General features: G+C 56.7%; 1 protein-coding gene and 2 long non-coding RNA genes across 9 annotated transcripts; all 3 read right to left on the reverse strand.

Moving 5' to 3' along the window:
* Positions 1-430: 430 nt before the first annotated feature.
* Positions 431-4,374, reverse strand: LOC109503137. 4 transcript variants are annotated; one of them, XM_045033639.1, is made up of 4 exons: positions 3,339-4,374; positions 2,033-2,442; positions 1,840-1,946; positions 431-620 (listed from the first exon to the last, which is right to left on the reverse strand). In XM_045033639.1, the coding sequence occupies exons 1-4, from the start codon at positions 3,503-3,505 to the stop codon at positions 516-518; spliced, it is 789 nt and encodes a 262-aa protein (XP_044889574.1). In that variant the 5' UTR covers positions 3,506-4,374; the 3' UTR covers positions 431-515. The 4 variants fall into 4 exon arrangements, 2 of the variants coding, with proteins under 2 accessions (XP_044889574.1, XP_044889575.1); XM_045033640.1 differs by having other exon boundaries at positions 431-776; positions 3,339-4,372; XR_002744750.2 differs by having other exon boundaries at positions 431-776; positions 2,033-3,109.
* Positions 4,375-5,419: 1,045 nt separating this feature from the next.
* Positions 5,420-8,317, reverse strand: LOC123379095. 2 transcript variants are annotated; one of them, XR_006583080.1, is made up of 4 exons: positions 7,109-8,317; positions 6,804-6,874; positions 6,219-6,351; positions 5,420-6,080 (listed from the first exon to the last, which is right to left on the reverse strand). It is a non-coding gene; the product is annotated as an uncharacterized LOC123379095 (long non-coding RNA). The 2 variants fall into 2 exon arrangements; XR_006583081.1 differs by having other exon boundaries at positions 6,804-6,877.
* Positions 8,318-8,412: 95 nt separating this feature from the next.
* Positions 8,413-20,678, reverse strand: LOC123379096. Of its 3 annotated transcripts, XR_006583083.1 has the most exons (8): positions 20,507-20,674; positions 19,864-19,981; positions 13,091-13,297; positions 12,174-12,315; positions 11,585-11,646; positions 11,166-11,372; positions 9,999-11,071; positions 8,413-9,695 (listed from the first exon to the last, which is right to left on the reverse strand). It is a non-coding gene; the product is annotated as an uncharacterized LOC123379096 (long non-coding RNA). The 3 variants fall into 3 exon arrangements; XR_006583082.1 differs by lacking the exon at positions 8,413-9,695 and having other exon boundaries at positions 9,859-11,071; positions 20,507-20,678; XR_006583084.1 differs by lacking the exons at positions 8,413-9,695; positions 11,166-11,372 and having other exon boundaries at positions 9,859-11,071; positions 20,507-20,675.
* Positions 20,679-21,113: the final 435 nt, after the last annotated feature.

Consider the following 21,113-nt stretch of genomic DNA (forward strand, 5'->3'; position numbering starts at 1 on the left):
GGCAGGCTGGAGGCTGATCTTGGCTGGGTGGTTCATGCATCAGAGGTGGGTCAGCGGGGGGCTGGCCGGTCTAGGATGACACCTCTCACGTGTCTGAGGTCAGCTGGTGGTCAGCTAGGACGATGATGGGGACTGAGCCGTGCGTCTCTCGTCGTCCAGCAGACCAGCTGCGCAGGGTTCCAAGAAAGTGAGTGGGAGCATGCGAAACTTCCTGGGACCGAGGTCTGGACCCGTTTCACAGTCACTTCTGCCATGTTCTGTTGGCCAGAGCAAGTCACAAGGCCAGGCCAGATTCAGATGGTGAGGAAACCAGCTCCGTCTCTGATGGGGGTACTACAAAGTCACTCCGCAAAGAGTGTCTGTATAGGAAGAAATGTATGATCTACATATTTTCGTCATTGATCTACCACAAAGAGAAAACACACACAAGTGGCTTAAACAAGATAGACTTTTACTTTTCTCTCATATAAAGAAGTCCAGCAATGATTGGGAAGCTCCTTAAAGTCCTCAGCAACTCAGACTTCCATCTTTCTGCTCTGCCACTTTGGTGCACCGTCTACCCTTAAGTGGGCCACGTGTTCCAAAATAGCCACTGGAGCTCCAGCCATCAAGTCTTCATTCTGGGCAGGAAGCAGAAAGAATTGCGGTGGAAAGGAGAGACGAAGCACTAAAGAGCGTGCCTTTCCCACTCAACAACTTTTGTCCAGGTCTCCTTGGTCAATACTGGCTGTAGACGGGGGCAAGGGACGCGGTCCTTGAGTTGGGGACTTTGCCATCTGAGTAAAATCAGGTTTCCGTGAGGAAAAAAAAAAAGATACGGAGAATAAATACGAGGTATGAAACTAGCAGCATCTGCCAAAGGGGAGAGAGGTAGAGGGGAAGAGTTAGAGCCTCTTGGCGTTTTAACTCTCTCGAGAGCAATGAAGAACTCTTTTCCAATTATCTTATTTGTGAGATTATAAAGAAAATAAACGTCCGTGTGCCTAACAGGTAGGAAAGAATGATCAGTCACTACCCCATCAACAGGGCCTACAGACCCAGGACCCGTCCTCAAATCATCCGTCCTGGAGAGGCGACACCCCAACATAGTAAGTCTCCCCACATCACCCCCTTCCCTCCAGCTGAGAAGCCTGGGAGGGACCCCGGCCCCAGGCAGGGCCCGACTCCTATCCAGATCGTGTCTGCAGGGAAAACCTGGGGGCACTGCCATGCTTTGGGTGGGGGACAGCTCCCCTCCACCCTCGGCCCCCCAGACCTGCCGGCTTCCACTGCATCCCCTTCTCTCACAAGACTTGCTGACTCCAGATGAGCCCTCCAAGGGCCCTAAAGGGGACAATAAACGTCAGGAGAGCCTGACGTCAGAAGGAGGTGATAAAACATAAGAAGCAGACAGAGCTTCTCAAGTCTGGCCCAGACGCATGGGCCCCGACCGTGACTTCCCGCCCAAGAGCCATTTCCTCAGACATCTGCGTAGCCGCGACACCTCGCGCGAGAGGCTGGGCCCGGGGCAGAGGACAGAACGGCCTGGGAGCCACAGCCTCAGTGTCAGCCTCTGGGCAAGCAGAGCAGAGTCACGGCCGAGCTGCAGCTCCCTGGAGGCTGTTCCTGCCCCAGCCCAAGGAAGAGCAGAGCCCGTTCCATTTGTCATCCAATGGGGTATTGACCGGACACCCGCTGGCACCCACGTCCTCTGCCACAGTCATGTGGCCACCTCCGGGCTCAGTGCTCTCAGCTGACGTCAAGCAGAAGGGATCTGAGCCAGCGAGGGCCACCAAGAATTCTATGGCATCGTCTTGCTCACGTGGAATGAATACCCTGTCTCAGGACCCCCGGGCGCACCTGGGGAAGGAAGGGCGTGCTGTGCGGAGACCTCAAAGCTGGTCCATCAAGTGTGTTCCTCATCTTTGGCTCCTGCCAAGTATTCCATCTGAAGAAAGGGCTCCCAGCTATGAAGGCACGAACGAGTGGGTGAGTGAATGGTTGACAGCCGTGCACCACGAGAGCATCGTTGGTCTACTCCACACGCACTTACCAAGTGAGTAGTAGGTGTGCCGGGCCAGGGGTACAGGGAGGAAAAGACGGGCCGTGCCCACCGTTCCTGCGCAAGACGGTTCAATGACCCTGCCCCCGTTCATCGCCCGTCTGCCCAGCCTGGTCAGGTCCTCCCTCCTACCAGCGCCCTGATCCAGGACCCACGACCCACCACCCCACCAGCTGCCCGGTGTTCCTCCCCCAGGGGTAGCCCCGACTGCCGCCCCCGCTCCTGGCTGGTGATCGGATGTGGGTCGCCAAAGCTGGAATAGAGGTTTCTGGGGGCTCCGGGACCACGGTTTCTCTCTCGTCCAGAGAGCGTCCAGGATCGACCCTCTGCCTCCTCTTCCGGCCGCCGTCCTGGAGGGGCGTGAGCCCAGAGCCGTCTCGTTCCCTGCCCAGAGAGGCTGTCTGCCCACAGAGGAAGCAGAGCCAAGATTGCTGTGGAGAACAGGTGCTGAGCCTTCCCCAAAGGCCCCGCCCCTGGGCCTACAGTTCTGAGAGACCCAGATCACCCCACCGCTTAAGCCTGCTCGTTTGGGGTTTCCGCATCTTGCAGCTGAAGGCATCCCTGTGACCTGGCCCCATAGGGGCTATGACAGAAGGAACACTTTTCTGCCTGGGGGAGGGGACATTTGGGCAGAGTGTTAAAAGCGCGAGCTTCAACTGGCCAGAAGGATAAGGAAGGAAGAACATTCCAGGCAAAGGGAATGGCATGAGGAAGAACATGAAAATTTTAAAAAGCATAACTTCCTCAGGGTGTGGGAAGGGAACGGGCTTTGGAGGGACAGAATGACACTTGGGACTCTTCTAAGTAATTAAGCTCACTCAATCCTCATGGTGACCTACCAGGACATACAAATTTGTTCCCCACTTGAGGATGATAATCAGCTTTACCCACACGAGGAGACTGAGGCACAGAGAGGCTAAGTGATATACTCAAGGTCACACAGCTGATGTTAGAGCTGGGATATCCAGTCAAGCGCCTGCCTCCGGCGTCCAGACTCTGAAGCCTGACTGTCGTGTCACCTCGGGCAAGTCATTTAACTCACCCAGCCTCTGTCTTCTCAACTGCAAACTGGAGAGAGGAAGCCCTAATGACGGACCACAGACCTGAACAACAGGGTTTTGTATCTTTTGTTTGTGTTTCACTGGGGCCCCCTATCCTTTCTCCTTGAGGGAGGCAGTCTCAGGAAACAGGTGGATACCCAGGGCCACAGGCCTGAGTCTACATCCCCCTTTGACCAGTTTCTTCCTAAACAGCTTTGGGCAAATATCTGGCCTCACAGAAGTCTCAGTTTACTCACCTGTAGAATGGGACCAACGGAGCAAATGGAACCTGCGTCATTGGGTGACTGACCAGGTGTCTGTTCCGCGCGCCTGGCCAGCCGCAGGGTGGGGAGGGCGAGGCATCTAGGAACACAGACTCTGTCCCGGGGGCTTTCAGAGGCGGCAGAGGAAGCCATGGGAGCATGCCTGCACCCCAGGAGAGCGCACAGCTAGAGCCCTGGGAACTCCACAAGGAGCTGAGGGGGCACAACCCACAGAGGCACACGGGAATGGGAACCCGGGAGGTCACCGAATAGCAGCTGTCCGGAGCCCGGACCAGCCAAGGAAGCGGGAGAGCAGGCGGGCAGGGTCAGCCTCCTCCGATGCCACAGAGAAGACAACTGTGATAAGAACCCCCAAGTGCCTGTCAGATCTGGCAATTAGGAGGTCATCAGTGACCTTGGTTGGCAGAGGCTGTGGGGGCAGTGGGAGGACAGGAGGCAGGCGCGGAGGGAGTGGAAGCTGGCAAGGCAGGAAAAGCCCTCCCACGAGAGAAGATAAGTAGTAACACCAAACAGTAGCGATAAGGCGGCAGGCTGCGTGGGCCACCAAGTTCTCAGGCTCACCGGCTGGGAGGGGGTGGCCGAGCCCCACCCCCACCCCAGTGAGGACAACCCAAACTTCCCAAAGGCGGGACAGGGACTTCCAAGGACACACAGGAAGGTGTGGTTTTACGTTTCAAGTCACCAGGGAATCGCCTCGAAGCACAGTCTCCCAGGATGTGGGGCAGATCCTGCTCCAACGTTGATGTTGTAAGTTACTGTAGACACTTGGGGAGATAGATGTGGGCAGACATCCCATATGGATGCGTGCATGGGTGGATGGATGGAGTCCTAATGATACATGAAAATTGCACTATTTCAAAATCTAAACCTAGCTAGCAGCGATTTAGTGACTACTGAAAAGCAGACTCCCTGCTGATGGTGAGTGGATGGAAACACATAAAAACAATGGCTCCCTCTCCAGCCCCACCCCTCCCACTGGATTATTCGGATGGATGGATGGATGGATGGATGGATGGATGGATGGATGAGTGGGTGGGCGGGTGGGTGGGTGGATAGAAAGGTGGAGGGATGGATGGATGAGTGGATGAGTGGATGGGTGGGTGGATAGACGAGTGGATGGATAACTGGATGGATGAAACACTATTGGGGTATACGATTTGGGTGCATTGGCAACTGACCACCCAGATCGCGGATACATTTGGAAACAAACCAGAGACACAGTATGTTTTCCCATGAATAAAGAAAGTCAGTTAAAACCATCCAGCCTTTTCCTCTAATATGACCATCACTATTTTGGTTACAAAACTCGAGCGTTGCTTCCAATTGCACTCTGGGAATGAGACCATTTTCATTTTATTACTTGCAGGCTCCTGACTTGAAATAACAAAATAAAGTTGTCTCTTATGCTAAGTGTCTGCACCCGGTTGGTCGGGTTTAGAGCCCGCGGAATGTAAAGACATTACTTTGCATCTGTAGGACAGGTGTGACAATAGCTATCCCCCACGGCCCAATGGTCTATTAGCCCCGGAGGAGCACCTGGGACAGGGCCCAGCATCCAGTAGTTGCTCAATAAATGCTGGTTCTTATTTTTCTTTTGAGTCAAACTCATCACCCATTTCAGGGAGTCCTGACCAGGTGGTTTTCCCAGGACTAGCATCTTGACAGGCGTTCTGGGAACAACGCTGAACCTCCGTGACAGCATCAGCTTCGCCTAGGCCCCCAGCAAGGCCTCAGATTCTCACTCCTCAGGAGAAGACAGGTCACTCCTCCTCTGAAGCCAGACTGCCTTGCTGCAGGCCCCAGGAAAGCTGCCTCCTCCCCCAGGCCCATGGCACATCATCCCTGCAGCCACTGACTCCACTGCTGGCTCTCCTCTTACCAGCTGTGTGACCTCAGGCCAGTGACTTAACCTCTCAGAGCCCCATTCCTCTCATCTGTAAAATGGAGACAATACTAACCCATGGGTGCAAGGATGGTTGGGAGGCTCACATGAAAAATAAGTGTAAAGCATTTGGCTCTGCACCCAGACAGTGAGACTTTAATAAATGGCAAGATGGTGATAGTCATTTTTATTTTCTCGAATGATGACAATTCACTTCAGGTAGATCATTCAAAATTATGCAAATTAATTGGCCCTCATAATCATGGTGAGACAGGGCAGAGGTTCTCATTCAGATTATGTCCATAAGGAAATGCAGTGATCAGAAAGGGTAAGAGACTGGCCTGCGGTCACACAGCAAAAAGGCTGACCTCAGGAAGACGCCTCCAGCTCCTGCCCAGGCACCTTCCCGGGGCCCCCCAGAAACCTAGCAAGACATCCCTTCTGACTGCCCAGGGCCAGGCCCTGCTCATCTTTGTCCCATCTTCCCCTCCCCCTTCTCCAGGCTAACATGATTTCATTCAGCCCCAAACGTGTGAGAAGCTTGGGCTGATGCATAATTCATGACGCCAATTTGCATTCTCTCCACCAGGCCTTCAGCCTCCTCCCCCACCGCCCCCAGCCCAGCCCAGCCGCTCCTCCCAGATCTAGCATCTGCGTTCCCAGTGACATTTTTCTAGCAGCAGTGGTCTGGAAGCCCCATCCCAGAGCTGGAAATGCTTCGTGAATCACAAGGCGGTTCCTTCTCCTGTGGACATCGTCAGAGCAATTCAGGGGCCTGCCCTTGGGGATCATGCGACAGGCCTCCTTCTGGAACCTGTGTTGGGCAGGTGGGGCTGGAGGAGAGTATGAACACAGCATTTCAAACAAGGCCATGCTGGGGGGGGGGGGTCCTTCTGGTCTTCCCCCTGCAGCCAGGCACACGCATTCCATTTGGGCCCGCCCCCCAGGGTGCTCAAGTCAGGTTCACTGACCTCCCCCCGTGCCCAGCCCTTGTCAGAGCTTGTCCTTCGATGAGAAGGTGAGTCTGGTTGAGCCCAAACTCCACCCTCCTTCTGTGGCCAGGACTTGGGGGCCCCAGGCCTCTGCAGAAGAGTTGGCTGAGGCCTAGGGAGGATGAGGCTTTGACTCAGTGGCCAGGATGGGACTGAGGGAAAGGGGTATAGTCACGGGGCAGGGGGTGGGGAGGGAGGAACACCCCAGAACTGCCTGATGAGAGACATAGGCCCAGTGCAGAGACCTGCAAGGCTGGCCAGACTCCCCCATCCAGATTCCACCCCCCTCCCAGGGAACCAGGCCCAAGGCCCTCCTAGATGGGGCCCCCAGAATGGACAGACATCAGGACATGGTGGCACCCTCTGGGACATCAAGGAGGCCTGTAAGGCCCACACGGGCGTGGCCACCTCAAACGAGTGTCCTAGTGTGGCAGGTTGTGGGGATGGCCAGATTCCCCCGTGGGGGGAGGGGCCTCTGTGGGTGAGAGCCTTGTCCGTCCGATCTGTCCATCCCTGTTGTGGCCGCACAACAGGTGCTCGGCCACAGTAGGGGCTCGGCCTTACCAAATGCTTCCGTGATGGGTGTCTGCTACATGCCAGGCATCCTGCACAGCCACAGTCCTCAATGCCCAACCCTACTGGCATGTGGAAAAAAAAACAGGGAGGTGATGTGGTCCATCCGAAGTCACACACTGGGGAAGGACAGCCGGGCCCTCTGCTGCACCCCAGGGCCTCGGGGCAAGGGAGAGGGGTGGAGCACGTTCCTAGCAGAGGAGAGCCCCTCCCGCCAGCCCCACGCCAAGGCCAGGCTCCGTCCAGACCCCGGGCACCCAGCAGTGAGCGCAGGAGGGAAGAGATAGTTCGCTCACCCTCATCGGGCCTTATCGGTCAGTAGACATGACGAGGTCAGTGTGCGGCTCCTCGCCCTTCACCTCAGCCCTGCCCTCCTGGGCCCCTCTGTTGTGTCTCCCAGAGGCGGGTAGACTCAGCTGGCCACCTTGCCATCTTCAGGCCAGAGCTGAGGCGTCCCAGATGAACTCGCTGGCAGGCATCTCCAGCCTTGGGGAGCCGCAGGAGGTGAGCAGGAGCCCGGAGGCTTGCCCAAGGGGCCCTGGGAGCCCAGTGCCCTTTCTAGAGATGGCCTTTGAGAGCACTCGTTTCACCCGACTTGACCTTGGTCCAGAGGACTTCCTTCCCTTGGTGTTCATGGGTAAAATGAGGCACAGATCAATTACATCTCTTTACAAGCCCCAAGACAAAGGGGAGCCCCCGGCACACGTCCCATGTCTCCTGATTACCCGCTGTTCCCTTCATTACCTCGTGGAGTCCTCAAAATCATCCCCTGTGGTGGGTGCTATCGTCCCGTTTCTCTAGATGGGAGAACCGAGGCCAGTGAAGTTATTTGCCCGTGGTCGAAATGCTAGATGCATGATTGGTAGCGCTGGACATCCAGGCCCCAGCTAGCTCCCGAGCTGTGGGACTCTGACCGTGTCGTCACCACCTGCTGAGCCTCGGGGTGGTCTGGCAGATCATGCTGTGCGACTAGAGCCGGGTGCCTGGGTGATAACCCCTAGCAGTGTGAGCTGGCCACATTCTAGTTTGCCTCTCTGTAACACAGGGTCATGGCCACGACTGCCTCACAGGCTGTCCTGGGACAATGCATGGCAGGTGCCCAGGGTGGGACCCAGAAAATGCCCGATACCCATCAGTTACAGCTGTCACTAGCACTATCGCTGGTAAAAGGGGTGGAACAGAGCTTGGAATGTCTAAAACCTTACAGCTCGGTGGTTCTCGAACTTTAGAGCATCAGCATCACCTGGAGTGCCACCCAGCCCCCAGTCTCCGACACAGCAGGGGTGGGGGGTGGGGGCCCAAGGATCTGCATTTGTAGAAATTCCAGGTGAGGCTGAGGCTGCTGGTCCGGGTCCTCTACGGGGACACAGCGTAGATCTTGACGTTGTAAAAATCCACAGAGGGGCGCCTGGGTGGCTCAGTCCGTTGAGCGTCCAACTTCAGCTCAGGTCATGATCTCACACTTCATGGGTTCGAGCCCCCCGTCGGGCTCTGTGCTGACAGCTCAGAGCCTGGAGCCTGTTTCAGATTCTGTGACTCCCTCTCTCTCTGCCCCTCCCCTGTTCATGCTCTGTCTCTCTCTGTCTCAAAAATGAATAAACGGACTCTGTGTCTCCTTCTCTCTCTGCCCCTCCCCTGCTCGTGCTTTGTCTCACTCTGTCTCTCAAAAATAAATAAATGTAAAAAAAAAAAAAATCCACAGAAAGCCCCACTGACCCGGGTGAAAATCTGACTGCTGGGCTCAGGGAGACAGCTTGGGGTGGATCCCTAGAGGCCCAGAAGCAGGAGGACACAATTAAGTCCATAATTGTGCCCTAATTGTTGAGCGTTTACTAGCCTTATCTCTCTGGACTGTGATTGTTCCCTATCCCCAGTTGCCAGGCGGCTCTTTTGGGTGGTATTTGCTCTCAGGCCAGAACCTTGGGTGGCAGGTCACAGTCAGTGCTCTTCCCTCTCCCGTCCCCAGGCACAGCCAATCAAATGCAGCGGTTTCTCAAATGAAGTACTGGCCTCTGGCAGCTGCCCCCCCCCCCACCACCCCCAGCACCCACTGAAGCCTCCCACCAACTGGGAATAGATGCGGACCATCTCCATGGCACAGAGGAAGCACCAAGGCTCAGAGACACCAAGCCACTTGCCCAAGGTCACACAGCTCTAAAGGGGCCAGCCTGGTCACAATCCCACAGCGTTTTTCCAGCTGCTCCCCCGTCATCCTCGGAACAGCAGCTCACGTTTCGCAGGGCCCTCCCAGACTAGGTCTGAGGCCACCCGCCTGAGCCCCCTTTGTCCTTCATGGCACTGACCACAGCCGCAATGAAATCGGTCTGCTTCTGGTTGGGAGCTCATGCCTCTCTCCTACTGGGAGCGCCAGCGCCGTGAAGACAGGGGCTGTGTCTCTCGTTCCTCGCCAAGCCCCCAGAGCTTGGCACCACACCCCCCACCCCCCCGCCCCCAGCACCGCACAAAGTGAGCGCTCCCTCAGCATTTATTTCGTGAACGATTGCTGACCCGGGTGGTGCCACAGAGCTGCCCGGGACAGCCAGCTCAGGCGGCAGGCCCTCTGCAGGTAGGGACTCGGAGCTCCTGCCTCCCCCCACGGGCCCCTTTCCCGGTGGGGCCCAGGAGCCCAGGGGAGCTGTCTCTCGTTCTCAAAGACTTCTTGATCCGGCCAGCCCCAAAGCACTCGGGCACAGCCCCAGAGCCCACAGCCCACTCGGGGCCAACTCATTCCTGGGTCCCTGTTTCCACCTCAGGTAGCCTCAGGGGATGGAAATATCCACGTGGGGCCGATACAGTGCCTGCCCTGGCCTCTGGCGTGGACCTCTGGGCTTTTCAAAGCGCTCGTCTTATACCAATGCCAGCAGGATTCTTCACCATCTAAAACTGAAGTTTGAGAAACTTGACAGAAAGCCATGGGGGAAGGGAAGGGGCAAAAAATAGATACAGAGAGGGAGGGAGGCAATCCGTAAGAGACTCTTAAATACAGAGAAAGGTTGATGGGGGGCAGGGGGAGAGGGGAAAGTGGGAGATGGGCACTGAGGAGGGCACCTGTTGGGACGAGCACTGGGTGTTGTATGGAAGCCAATTTGGCAATAAATTGTATTCATAAAAAAATTTTTTTTAAATAAAATATAATTGAAGTTTTGCCAATCTTTTTCCACACCTGTGAAATGGGAAAAGGCTTACAGGGTGAGCAGTTGTCCTGGTTTGTCCGAGCCCGAGGTGTTTCTCAAGGCGCAGGACTCTCAGTACTCAATGAAGCAGTCCCAGGCCCAAAGGAACGGTTGCTCATGAGAAGTCTGACAAGCACTTGACACGTATTTTGGCTCTCAGGCTGCGGAGGAGAGGTTAAGGGATTCGCCCGTAAGATGGCCCAGCAAGTCAGCTGACCTTGGCAAAGACACCAATCATCGTCCCTGCCTCCTGGGTCCGCTCACCTGCCAGGTGCCCCTGGCACCCATTCTCCGTGGCTCTGGCGAGGGTCTGCACACGGTTGGGGGGGGGGGTGTGGGGAGCTCGCCAGGTAGAGAGAACCCCCCAGAGGGAGGTTCAGCAGCCTGGGGGCTGGGGGGGCAGCCCCCTCTGCCCGACTCCCTGCCTCACCTGCCCCTCCCTTCGAAGCATTTTCCTCCGACAAACATCATCAAGTTCAAAACAAACATTACCGTTAAACCCAGCTGCCAGCCATGGCGCAACCACTGTGCAAGAGGCTGGTGGGAGAAATTGTTCGCTCTGCTCGGAGGACTTGGGGGAGGCGCCGAGCACCCTGCCAGAAGGGACCTACGCCCGGCTGGGGATCAGGACACTCTGGGAACCCTGCAAGGTCTTCAGATGGGCCAACGCAGGGATCCTGCAGGGCATGGCTCTCCAGAAGCCTAGCCAGCCAGTGTGGCCAAACGGTCAGGCCAGGGGACCGGGGACCAGACGAAGAGGCAGCCGAGAGGCTCAGGTTTCTTGGGACGCTGGCCTTCCTCAGGCCTGGGTTCAAACGCAATCCGTGTCCCTGGGCAAGTGGCTTAACCTCTCTGAACCTGCTTCCTCATCTCGTCTTTCCTGAACAGCCTTCCACGTGCCAGGCGTTGGGCTGGGCACCATATGAGAAGGACGTCACTTATTCCTCAGTGCAACCAGGCAAGGAGGCTGTGCAGAGGTGAAGTAACAAGGCGGAGGTCACGGGCTAGAAAGTCAGCACGGAGGCGCCGGAGGACCATGGCTGGCACGCAGGTTTTTGCCCCAACCGGCAAAAGCACGTGTTTCACCTGTGACACAGAGAGGGAACAACAATGAACCTGGGTTTCTTTCCTTCCACCTTTTTATTTCTGAAACCCCAGTGCCAGGCGAGCATCAGCATACAGGAGGCGTTCAGTGAAGGTCTCTGGAATGAATGAGTGAACTGTTTCCTCCCGTGAGCGACTGTAGCAAAAACGAACGCCCCGCGAAACGGGTGCTTTCCCGGGAACGACTCCTTGAGGATCTGGCTCTCCAGGCACGGATGTCTCCAGGCCCACGTGCATCCCCAGCAGCTTCTCTGGGAGACCCTGTGGTCGGGCACAACACCTACTGGAAGGTGGATAGACCCGCTGATGGGTTGACGGCACCAGGGACTCGAGGGTGCCTGCCCCCCAGCCAGCTTCTTGCTCTAGCCCCCTCAGACCCACGCGGCCCCACCCTCCCTGCCCACCCAGGACTCTGGCCGTTGCTCCGAATTGCTGACCTTCCTCCGGGGGTACACAACACCCCAGCCCCGCCCCCCGATCTTGCTGCTAACTTACTTTTTGGATTAGCGTTGTGTCTGGATTAGGCACAGCCCAGCGCAGTCTCTAGAGATCAGCTCCTAGGGCAGAAGCCATCCCTGGATAGGCTCAGTGGGTCCTGGGGTTGGCGGTGAACTTTGCGGGGGGGGGGGGGGCAGGGTGGCTTCCCAAAGCGTGCACACCTTCTGGAACATCTTGAAGTGAATCTGCCTACAAGCAGCCTGCGGTAGGGCCCACGGCCACGCTGCCAGCCTGGGGTGCACGTATACACCAGCCAGACTAAGAAACGGGAGGCTCAGTGGCCGGTGTGGAGCCCTGGGCCTTGTTCTCTGGGTCTGGACCAGAAGGCAGTCTTGGGCCGCAAGGGCCGGCCCAGCCCAGACACTCTTGAGTGGGAGAGACTCAGAGTAGGGGAGTAGGCCCAGGCCACAGAAATAGAGCCAGAAGTGCTAGAAGTTTCGAAGTCTGAGTCACCTGCCCCCTTGGGGGGTGCAGAGGCCCGTGCTCTCCCCGACTGACACCCTCTCCCACCATCCCTCCCCCACCAGCCCACATAGACTCTCCAACCCACCCCCCTCCCCGGCCTTCTGCAGCACAAGCTACTTACCTCTGCCCACCCGAGGCTGCTTTCTCTCTGTCCTGCCCCAGGCTGCAAACCTGCCTGCGGTGATTTTCTGTGGCTTTCCAGATTAAATCTGGAGTCGACAGCTGGGTGACCGTGGGCAAGTCACTTAACCTGAGTCTCGTTTCTGTCACACATAAGTGGTGGTAAGGACACATGACACCACACGTGTTGAAGGGCCAATATCTTTCCTGCTCTTCCCTCTCCTTCTCCTCGGCTGGTTATCGGAGGCCAGCATCACCTCCCAGCTCCACGTCTCCCTTCTTCCCAATGTGGAGCCTTGGCTCATGCTAGCCCAATTTCCTGACTCTGCCCCCGCTTGTACCAAATCACACCCACCCCCTGGCCTTGGCCCACGGGGAGCCCTTCTCCTGTCCCTCCAGTTACCCACACCCCACGCATCATGTCAGGCCTCTCAGCACCCTGAGAGTGACCCTGGAAACCACCCCCACCACCCCCAGTCCTGATCAACCATCCCTCTCTGGTCCCCACTGCCAAGAGAGGCACACGCCAGTGTAGCCGTTGCTCAGACCGGCACGCGGGAGCCCGCCATGTTTTCTCCTGGACCCCTCTTGGGGTGCTGGCTGCTGGGAGGCGGGGGGCCTTTTCTGCTTCTCCCACAGAAGCCCTGGGCTGTACACTCAGCGGGCACATTTGCTGGCCTGACATACCTGATCCCCAACCACCACCCACGTCCAGACGCCCTTCCAGACCAAGGGCCCCATTATCATAATGAAAACGATCATTTGTCGCCAGCCCACCATGAGTCAGGCACTTGTACAAATACTGACTTGCTTAATCCTCACGGCTCTGCATGTAAGTACTTATTAGCCCATTTTACGGACAAGGAAGCTAAGGCTCAGAGAGCTTGGGTAAGAGGCCAGAGTCCCCAGCAAGGATACAGCAGGGTGGCAGGCAGACTCAGGCCTGTCAGGTTCCGATGTGTCCACTGCACGGCGGGCAATGCCCAGAACAGCACCCTATAACACGTCCTGGCAGGATGATCCCCACCGTCTGGGGCCCCCGAAAGGGACAAAGGAATGGGCTTCTGGCTAGACGGAGGTTCTCCCGGACTTAGGAATCTTGCCACAAAGCCTCCGCTGTTCTGCCTGTAAATGGAGTGAGGCCAGACCCACTGAGTCAGGCGAGAGCACAGAGGTGCTGAGGCTGGAGACCACAGGACACGTGGTGGGGCCGAAAGGAAGTGTGTGAGTGTAGCAGCCGCAGGAGCGTCAGAGCAGCGGTGGGACTGGGGTGGGGGGGGGGGACTAGACGTGGAGCGGGGGGCACAGGCGGGCCCGATGGTGGCGGCCTGGCTGGGAGCCTCTGGAGGCTGCACCTTAGGGCCTCACTCTTCAGTTTATAAGTTCCGTCTGTTCGCAGTGCGGAGGGCCAGGGAACGAAGTGACCGGGGCCTATATGGTAAGGCACCGGCCTGGGGACAGGGAGAAGCAGACAAGCACAGGCAAGATGGTTCCAGAAGTAGAATTAATGGTCCTGGCTGGTGGACTGGGTGTGGGGCAGGTGGCAAAAGGAGTCAAGATGAGACCCAGCTTTCTGACAGAAGTGGCTGAGGGATGGGGGAGAGGGGGCAGTTGATATTTATTGAGAAGATGGGGAACAAGGGACAACCAAAAACTTGGGTTGGCCCTGATGAGCTTGGGGCGCCTGGGAGGCCCCCAGGTAGAGATGTCAGGTTGGCAGCTGGGGAGAGACTAGGGTGCACCCACCGGGCCTGGAGGGCTCGCCTCACCTCAGGGTATCCCCACAGAGAGGACAGGGCCGAGGACGACGCCCTGCCAGAGGGCGGGAAGGGTGACGAGTGGGCCGCAAAGGAGTCTGATGAAGCAAGATGGGGACGAAGAAGCGGCCACCGGGCCCGGCAGCCTTGGGCTGGAGAGGGCGCGGGTCCGTTTGGAGCAGCTCAGGCTGGACGGAGTGCAGAGGAGGAGATGTGGCTGGAGGTTGCTAGATCTTGTCCCAGGACGGTGGGCCAGCAGAGAGGGGCCCTATAGCCCAAAGTCCTCAAGAAGTCAGGAGGGCTGGGGCCCAGGGTCCAAGAGGAAGTGTGGCCTCCGAGAGGAGGGACCCTTCCCCCACTTGCATCAGGAGATGAGGAGACAGAAGTGTGTGAATTGGGGTCTGAGGAGAGAGACGGGGAGACCGCTGTGCAACGGCTCCTGTTTGCCCAGCATGAGGTGTGGGGAGGACATCACATGGGGGTAAGGGGTCACCGGAGGCGGAGGGGACATGAGGAATGCCCCGATGGGGTGCTAAGGCACAGCAAGGGGCTCCCAGGGCATGGGCAGCACCCCCTCCCCGCCCACCGTGCAGCCTCAGGAGTAGCTAGAACAGAAGCCCAACTTCTGGGCTCCTGCAAGGGCCCCCCACTCCGGGGGACAGGGCTGGGTAGGGATGAGGCCACACGGGACAAGAGAGGGGAGGGTCTGGCACCCCACACCTTAGGGGGCCCACTGCCGAGGGTGTGGGCCCTCGTGCGGGAAGCAGGGGTGGGTGATACACCCTCTGGGACCTGCCCTCCCTCTCACACCTCTGCTCCAAGCATGGGTAGGGCCAGATTTTGTCGTGCCATGTACAGGTGACACTGGGGAATTCAACCCCAGGGATAAGAGAACAGGAAAGAGAAGAAACACACACACCAGGTACAACGTCAGACCCTGCCCAGGTAGGACAGCATCAAATCCCCTTTTGAGGGACATCCTATGCCCCCATTTCACAGACAAACGCACTGAGGCTCAAGGAGGCTGCATCAGCATTGTGGTTCAAAGCTCGGGCTCTGGGGCCAGTGGACTTGGGTTTAAACTCTGGCCCTAACCAGCTGTGGTTTGGGGCGAGTGACTTAACCAGCTGTGCCTCAACTTCCTTCCCTGTAAAGTAAAAATAACACTTCCTCCCTGTTCAGGTCGCCATGTGGATCACAGGAAGCCCTCTGAGCCCAGTGCTGCTGGGCACCCAGGGAGGGCTTACAAGGGGGGCCACGGTGAAAACCAAGATGCCAGAGGGGGCCCCAGGGGCGCCCAGCCTGAAGGCCACACCCTGTCCTCCTTCTGGGCTGAAAGGTGCATCTACCTCTAAGAGTCTTTCCAAGACGCCATTTCTTTGTGTTGGTTTCTGTTGAAGTCAGTGGACGGCAGGGAGGGAGAAAGGCAGAGGCCACAGGCCCTGGAGGAGACAGGAGAAAGGGAGGGAGCCCCCAGCCTGGTGATAGATCAGAGGGACAGGGGCGGCCACAGCAGGCAGAGGGGAGATTAGAGGCCAGAGAAGGAAGGAATGCCAAGGTCGCCGGGACAGGGCCCGCTGGAGCCACTAAGACCGCCTGAGCCCCGTATCGTGGCCTGACCTTCTGGGCTAAGTCACCTATGTGGTGCGACTGGGAGGAGGGGCCCCAGAAAGCCCCTCACCCCTCACCCCTCACCCCTCACCCCTCACGAGAGCTTCTCCTCTGTGGTCCTCACTGTGTCACAGTGCCTCACTTCCACCATTAGTGCTGAAGCCAGTCAGCAATGGAGCCCGGCTCCAAACTCACGTCTGCCCCCAGCGCCCAGGGCTCAGCCACGGCTCTGGCACCCCCACCAGCCGGAGCCCTCCTGCCTTAAATGTGCACCTTTAAGAAAGTCCCTGGGCTGAGTGATTCTGGCCTATCACCCCTGGTGGGAGACTGCAGCTCAGACCAACTTGTCGTGCCAAGGGAGAGCGCAGGGTAGGGTGTGGAGGGAGCTGTGGCTGGCTGGAGGGTGGGCTGGGGTGGGGGGAGGGTCGTTGCACAGGCAAGGACCTCACAGGAAAGGCTCCCAAACCCACCTGCTCCAAACTCCCAATTTCCCAGATATTGCAAACTGAAGCCAACCGAGGTGGGGTCGGCCCGGAGGGGGGCAGTCCTGCCTGAGACATCACCCAGTCGGGGCTAGACACAGAAAGGTAAGTGGGACCCCTGGGTGCCTGGTCTGTGGTCACGCCGAGCTGTTCCAGCCCTTCCCTGTGGGCCTCAGGAAGGATCTGGGGTGCACTGTGTCGGTAGGGCAGGGGCGAGAACCAGCCCAGAGGCTGTCCAGAGCCACGCGGGAGCAAGAGGAGCCGGGCTTTGGGGTCCCTGGGCGGAAGGCCAGGGCCAGCTGCTTCTCACTCCGTCCCGCCATTCCATACAACCCAGGCACTGCCAGGAAGAGCTCAAGGGCCCACATTTCAAACGAGAAAGCATATGCTTAGGGGACATGCCGTGTTTCGGCCCAGAAGGAGGCAACGAAGTCGGTCTGGGGTGCGGGTCCATAGCCAGTCAGCCAGGCTCTTTGGCAGCTCCCGGGGCTCTGCCTGTTCAGACAGATTCAAGAGCTGGCCCTCCAGCCCCTGGGGGTCTGGCAGGATGGCAAGAGGGCAGGGGAGCCGATGCCAAGAGCTGGGGCAAAGGAGAGCTCCAGCCTGCCCTGGACAGCCCCCAGCCAGCAAGACACAACAGCGATAAGGGGCTATCTGGGGTGGCGGGTGGGGCACAGGAGGGCGGCCCGCCTGCCGTCTTCTCCAGCTCCGGGCAACCCCACCTTACCAGCTCCCCAAGGGGCTGGGGTAGTCAGGGGAGCACCTCTCCTTCGGGAGGCCGAGTCAGGGAGGAAGCAATCTAGGGACGTCCCCTTTAGAAGGAGATGCCCCCCGAAAGTTGCGCCGGGGACACGTTATCCCAGAAACCCACACTGTCCCAATTCTGGGCTCGCTCCCCCCAAGCTCCTCGACAGCTGGAGGGGCAGGTGTCTTAGGCAGAGGAAGAGCTCGGCAGCCAAAAAGAAAGCTTCTGCCTGAGGTACAGCCATAGCCCTAAGTCCATCCTTCGCGTCCGGCCCCTACCCAACCCACCTTGGCTGTGCCCTCCCCCACCCTCTGGCTAGCCAGTTTTTTTCTTTAGGGAAAAGGAAAAGTCTCCATTGCCATGCGGACTCTGTTTCCATGAGCATCCAGGCAGGGGGTTCCTCTCACTCTGGGACCCGCCCTCACACAGATTAGCAGGGGCTGGGGCCTGGGAAACGTCCGCATGTTCTAAGTTCATTGTAGTAGTTCCGCTTGCCACACTCTGGAAATCGTTCCTTTTTCTTTAAAAAAAAAAAAAAATTGTTCCTTTTGGCACTGTAATTGATTTTGTTGCAAGTAAATTCAGGTAAACCTTATTCTTGTAAAAAAAGAAAGGAAGGAAGGAAGGAAGGAAGGAAAGGAAGGAAGGAAGAAGGAAGGAAAGAAGGAAGGAAGCAAAGAAGGAAGAAATACGGAAGGAAGGAAGGAAGGAAGGAAGGAAGGAAGGAAGGAAGGAAGGAAGGGAAGGAAGGAAGGAGAAAAGAAAAAAGAAAAGAAAAGAAAAGAAAAGAAACAAAACAAAAACCTAAGAAAGATGTGATGAAAATCCCCTTAGAGATAAAGCCTACTCGAGGACCTTCTGCCTGCCTTCCCCAGGTAGAACCACAGGAGCCATTCTGATGCCTTTGTTCCGTCATATACATGGATATGTGTCCACAGGAAGCACGTCGAACACGTTGAGCACACACGCGTGCCGCAAACTCACACAAATGGCACCACTCCACCCCTTGCTTTTCTTCCCCCAAGAATCCAACTTTGACCTCTCCCTGTCTTGACACCTGGTTAGAAATCTTTTTGAGTCCTTGCTCTTTCCCCAGCCATGGGCTCTTCTCCTGACAGCCCACCTGATCCCTGCCTTCTGGTGGTTTCTCCCCTCCTGGGACAGGAGTTGAGCCCGGGGTCCTGCCATGAGGACAGCATTTCCCGAGGTGAGATACGGGTATCACCAGGCCGAGGAGATGCCATAAGGAAAACACAATCTCCTAGTCGAGTTGACTGGGGGGAAACGTAGTATGTTAGCCCTCTCTTGAAAACTCCCGGGAACATAACAATAGTGGCCCTGAGAAGTCCTGCAACCAAGAAGCTTACTGACTTTTCTTAACCAAGGAGGACCCAAGCTTGGGAAACCATGGAAGTCTTCAGGATATTTACATCACACCAGATGATACGCTGAGGAGAGGGGCCCTGGGTAGTTCCTTCCAGGTTCATGATCTCACGGTTCGTGGGTTGGAGCCCCGCATCGGACTCTGCGCTGACAGCTCAGAGCCTGGAGCCTGCTTCAGATGCTGTGTCTCCCTCTCTCTCTTCCCCTCCCCTGCTCTCTCTCTCTCTCTCTCTCTCAAAAATAAATATTAAAAAAAAATTTTTTTAATTTTTTTTCAACGTTTTTATTTATTTTTGGGACAGAGAGAGACAGAGCATGAACGGGGGAGGGGCAGAGAGAAAGGGAGACACAGAATCGGAAACAGGCTCCAGGCTCTGAGCCATCAGCCCAGAGCCTGACGCGGGGCTCGAACTCACGGACCGTGAGATCGTGACCTGACTGAAGTCGGAAGCTTAACCGACTGCGCCACCCAGGCGCCCCAAAAAAAAAAAATTTTTTTAAACACCATCAAGAAAGTGGCGTGGGCGGCGGGGGGGAGGGGAACACAGCATGGGAGAAAATATTTACTTGCCAATCACCTATCTTATAAAGAAACTGTATCACAATATATAAAGAACACTTACCCCGCGATAATAAAAAGACAAGTGATCCAATCTAAAAATGGGCAAAAGATCTGAACAGACATTTCTCCAAGGAAGATACGTAAAGCGATGAAAAGATGCTCATCGTCCCTAGCCATCAGGGGAATGCAAACCAAAGCCACAGCGAGATAGCTCTTCATACCCATTGAGATAACTATAATAATAAGTACTGGCAAGAATGCAGAGAACTCGGAACCCTCATACATTGCCGGTAGAAGTGTGACATGGTGCAGCCACTTTGGAAAACACTTAGGAAGTTCTTCAAAAGGTGAAACATAGGGTCACCACATGAGCCAGCAGTCCATGCGTTGGCATATACTCAAGAGAACTGAAAATCTGTGTCCACATAAACACACACACACACACACACACACACACACACGCTCGCAGCAGCCTTCTCCACAAGAGCCAAGAAGTGGAAACAGCCCAGATGTCTATCAACTGATGAACGGATGAGCAGAACGTGGTATATCCATGCAATGGAATGTTACTCAGCCATAAAAAGGACTGAGATACTGAGGCGTGCTATGACGTGGATGAGCCTTGAAAACATTATGCTGAGCCAAAGAAGCCGCACACAAAAGGCTTCTTCTGTACTGCATGATTTCATTTATGTGAACTGTCCGTAATAGGCAGACCTACAGAGGCGGAGAGGAGGTTAGTGATTGCCTAGGGCTCGGGGTGGGGGCAGAGGAAAAAGGGGAGTGACTGCTAATGGGTGTGGGGTGGGGCTTGGGGGGGTGAGGAAAATGTTCTAAAATTGGTGGTGCTAATGATTGCCCAACTCCGTGACTGTACTGAAAACCACTGAATCGCATACCTTAAAGAGGTGAATTGTATGATATGTGAATTCTATCCCAGTAATACTCCTACAATTAAAAAAAAAAAAAAAAAAACAGCAGCTATGGACTCATAAAGGCCTGGCACCGGGGTTGGGGGTCGTGGGCACAAACCCTCCTCGCTTGCGCACTCTCCGTCCTGGCTCCTGCCAATGGACCTGACTCTTCCGCGAGCATTCCTTCCTGCGCCCCTCCCCCCGCCCTTCTCCTTCAGTCACCCCAGGGGACCTCACCTTCTCCTTGCACCTCTCGCATCCAGGTGCCCTTGATGTGAGGCGTGCTCTTGGCCCCCTCGCTCTGTTCAGGAGCTGTCGTCTGAGCTGCTGGGTGCTGAACCCATGTCCCTCTCTCCTGATTAGAGTGACAGCGACAATTACCACAGCAATGGTAATAGCTGTGACACTTACGGGGCCATTATTGTGCACTAAGCACCGTGGCTGCACCGAAGCCCTGAATCCCCCCGCCCCCGCCCCCGCCCCCGGGGCTTCGCGTGCCCATGAGGCTGGCCCGTTCAGGCCCTCGATGCTCCCTGGGCTCATGGAGCGGGCTCCCGATGGCAGAAATGACTCAGGCCCACCCACTGATGCCCAGCTCTGTTCCAGGAACAGCATTTTAAACGAAGTGACTCAGGGCCCAGATGAGTAAGGCAGATATTCAGCCCAACAGACAGACAGACAGAACATTGCAGTTGGTGTGCGTGGCCTCCAGTCCGTAGGCGCCTCGGGCCCTCTGTAGGACCTGTCTGAGCTCACACACTCAGGAATTGGGTTCAGAGGACAGGGCCTGCTCCTGGCACGCCTGCCCCCTGGGGCCCGTGAAATACCCCCAGGGCTGGCCCGCCCCAATCCCAGCTGCGGAGAGGAGCCCCCAGCCTACCTGCCTGCTGACAGGATCACTTCTTTTCTGTGCCAAGCACAGCCCTTCCCCAGGGCTCTGTGATCTAGTTTTCCTTTTCCTACCTTAGAAATAGCTCATCGAAAGTTTACCCACAAGCCCTTCGGAGGGCAGAGGGCCCCGCACCCCCAGGAGGAGACACTCACAGATTAGGAATTTCTGAGGGCACAGCCGGCCTTGTAGTGATATTCAAATAATTTTTTTCTTGAGTGACAAGAAAGGGAGATGAGAGAAAGGGAGGACGGGAGGGAGGGAAGGGAGATTCTGGGCACCCCTGGTTCACGGAGTGTCCTTGAATTTGCCTACCGGGTTTACTCTTGCCTCTTGCTGGTCTTCCAGTCACTGCGTGACCTTGGGGAAGTCACAGGCTGTCTCTGGGCCTCCTTCCACCAGTAGTCAGAGAGGAGGTAATAGATTAGGCCACTACCTACCTGCCGAGCTGCTGTGATGTGATTCCAGGCATGGGGCCTTTGCCAGGCCTCCCCAGTGCTCGGGGCTGGCTTGCGTGGGTCTTGCCTCCACGGCCCATCTCCTTCCCTCACCCGTCAGCGCCTACCTGGGGCCTTGCTTGGCAGCCGGGCTGCCTGGC

This window comes from Felis catus, chromosome C1 (genome assembly GCF_018350175.1).
Source record: "Felis catus isolate Fca126 chromosome C1, F.catus_Fca126_mat1.0, whole genome shotgun sequence".
In the NCBI taxonomy this organism is placed as follows: Eukaryota; Metazoa; Chordata; class Mammalia; order Carnivora; family Felidae; genus Felis; species Felis catus.

What these genes read in the sequence shown, in the direction of transcription:
- LOC109503137 (XM_045033639.1), bottom strand. Translation starts at nt 3,505, where the DNA reads ATGCTCCCATGGCTTCCTCTGCCGCCTCTGAAAGCCCCCGGGACAGAG. An exon ending in CCGTTGGTCCCATTCTACAG is followed by an intron (nt 2,443 to 3,338) that starts GTGAGTAAACTG and finishes CTCTGTGGGCAG; the next exon opens with ACAGCCTCTCTGGGCAGGGA. An exon ending in GCACGCCCTTCCTTCCCCAG is followed by an intron (nt 621 to 1,839) that starts GTGCGCCCGGGG and finishes CTTCCTGCCCAG; the next exon opens with AATGAAGACTTGATGGCTGG.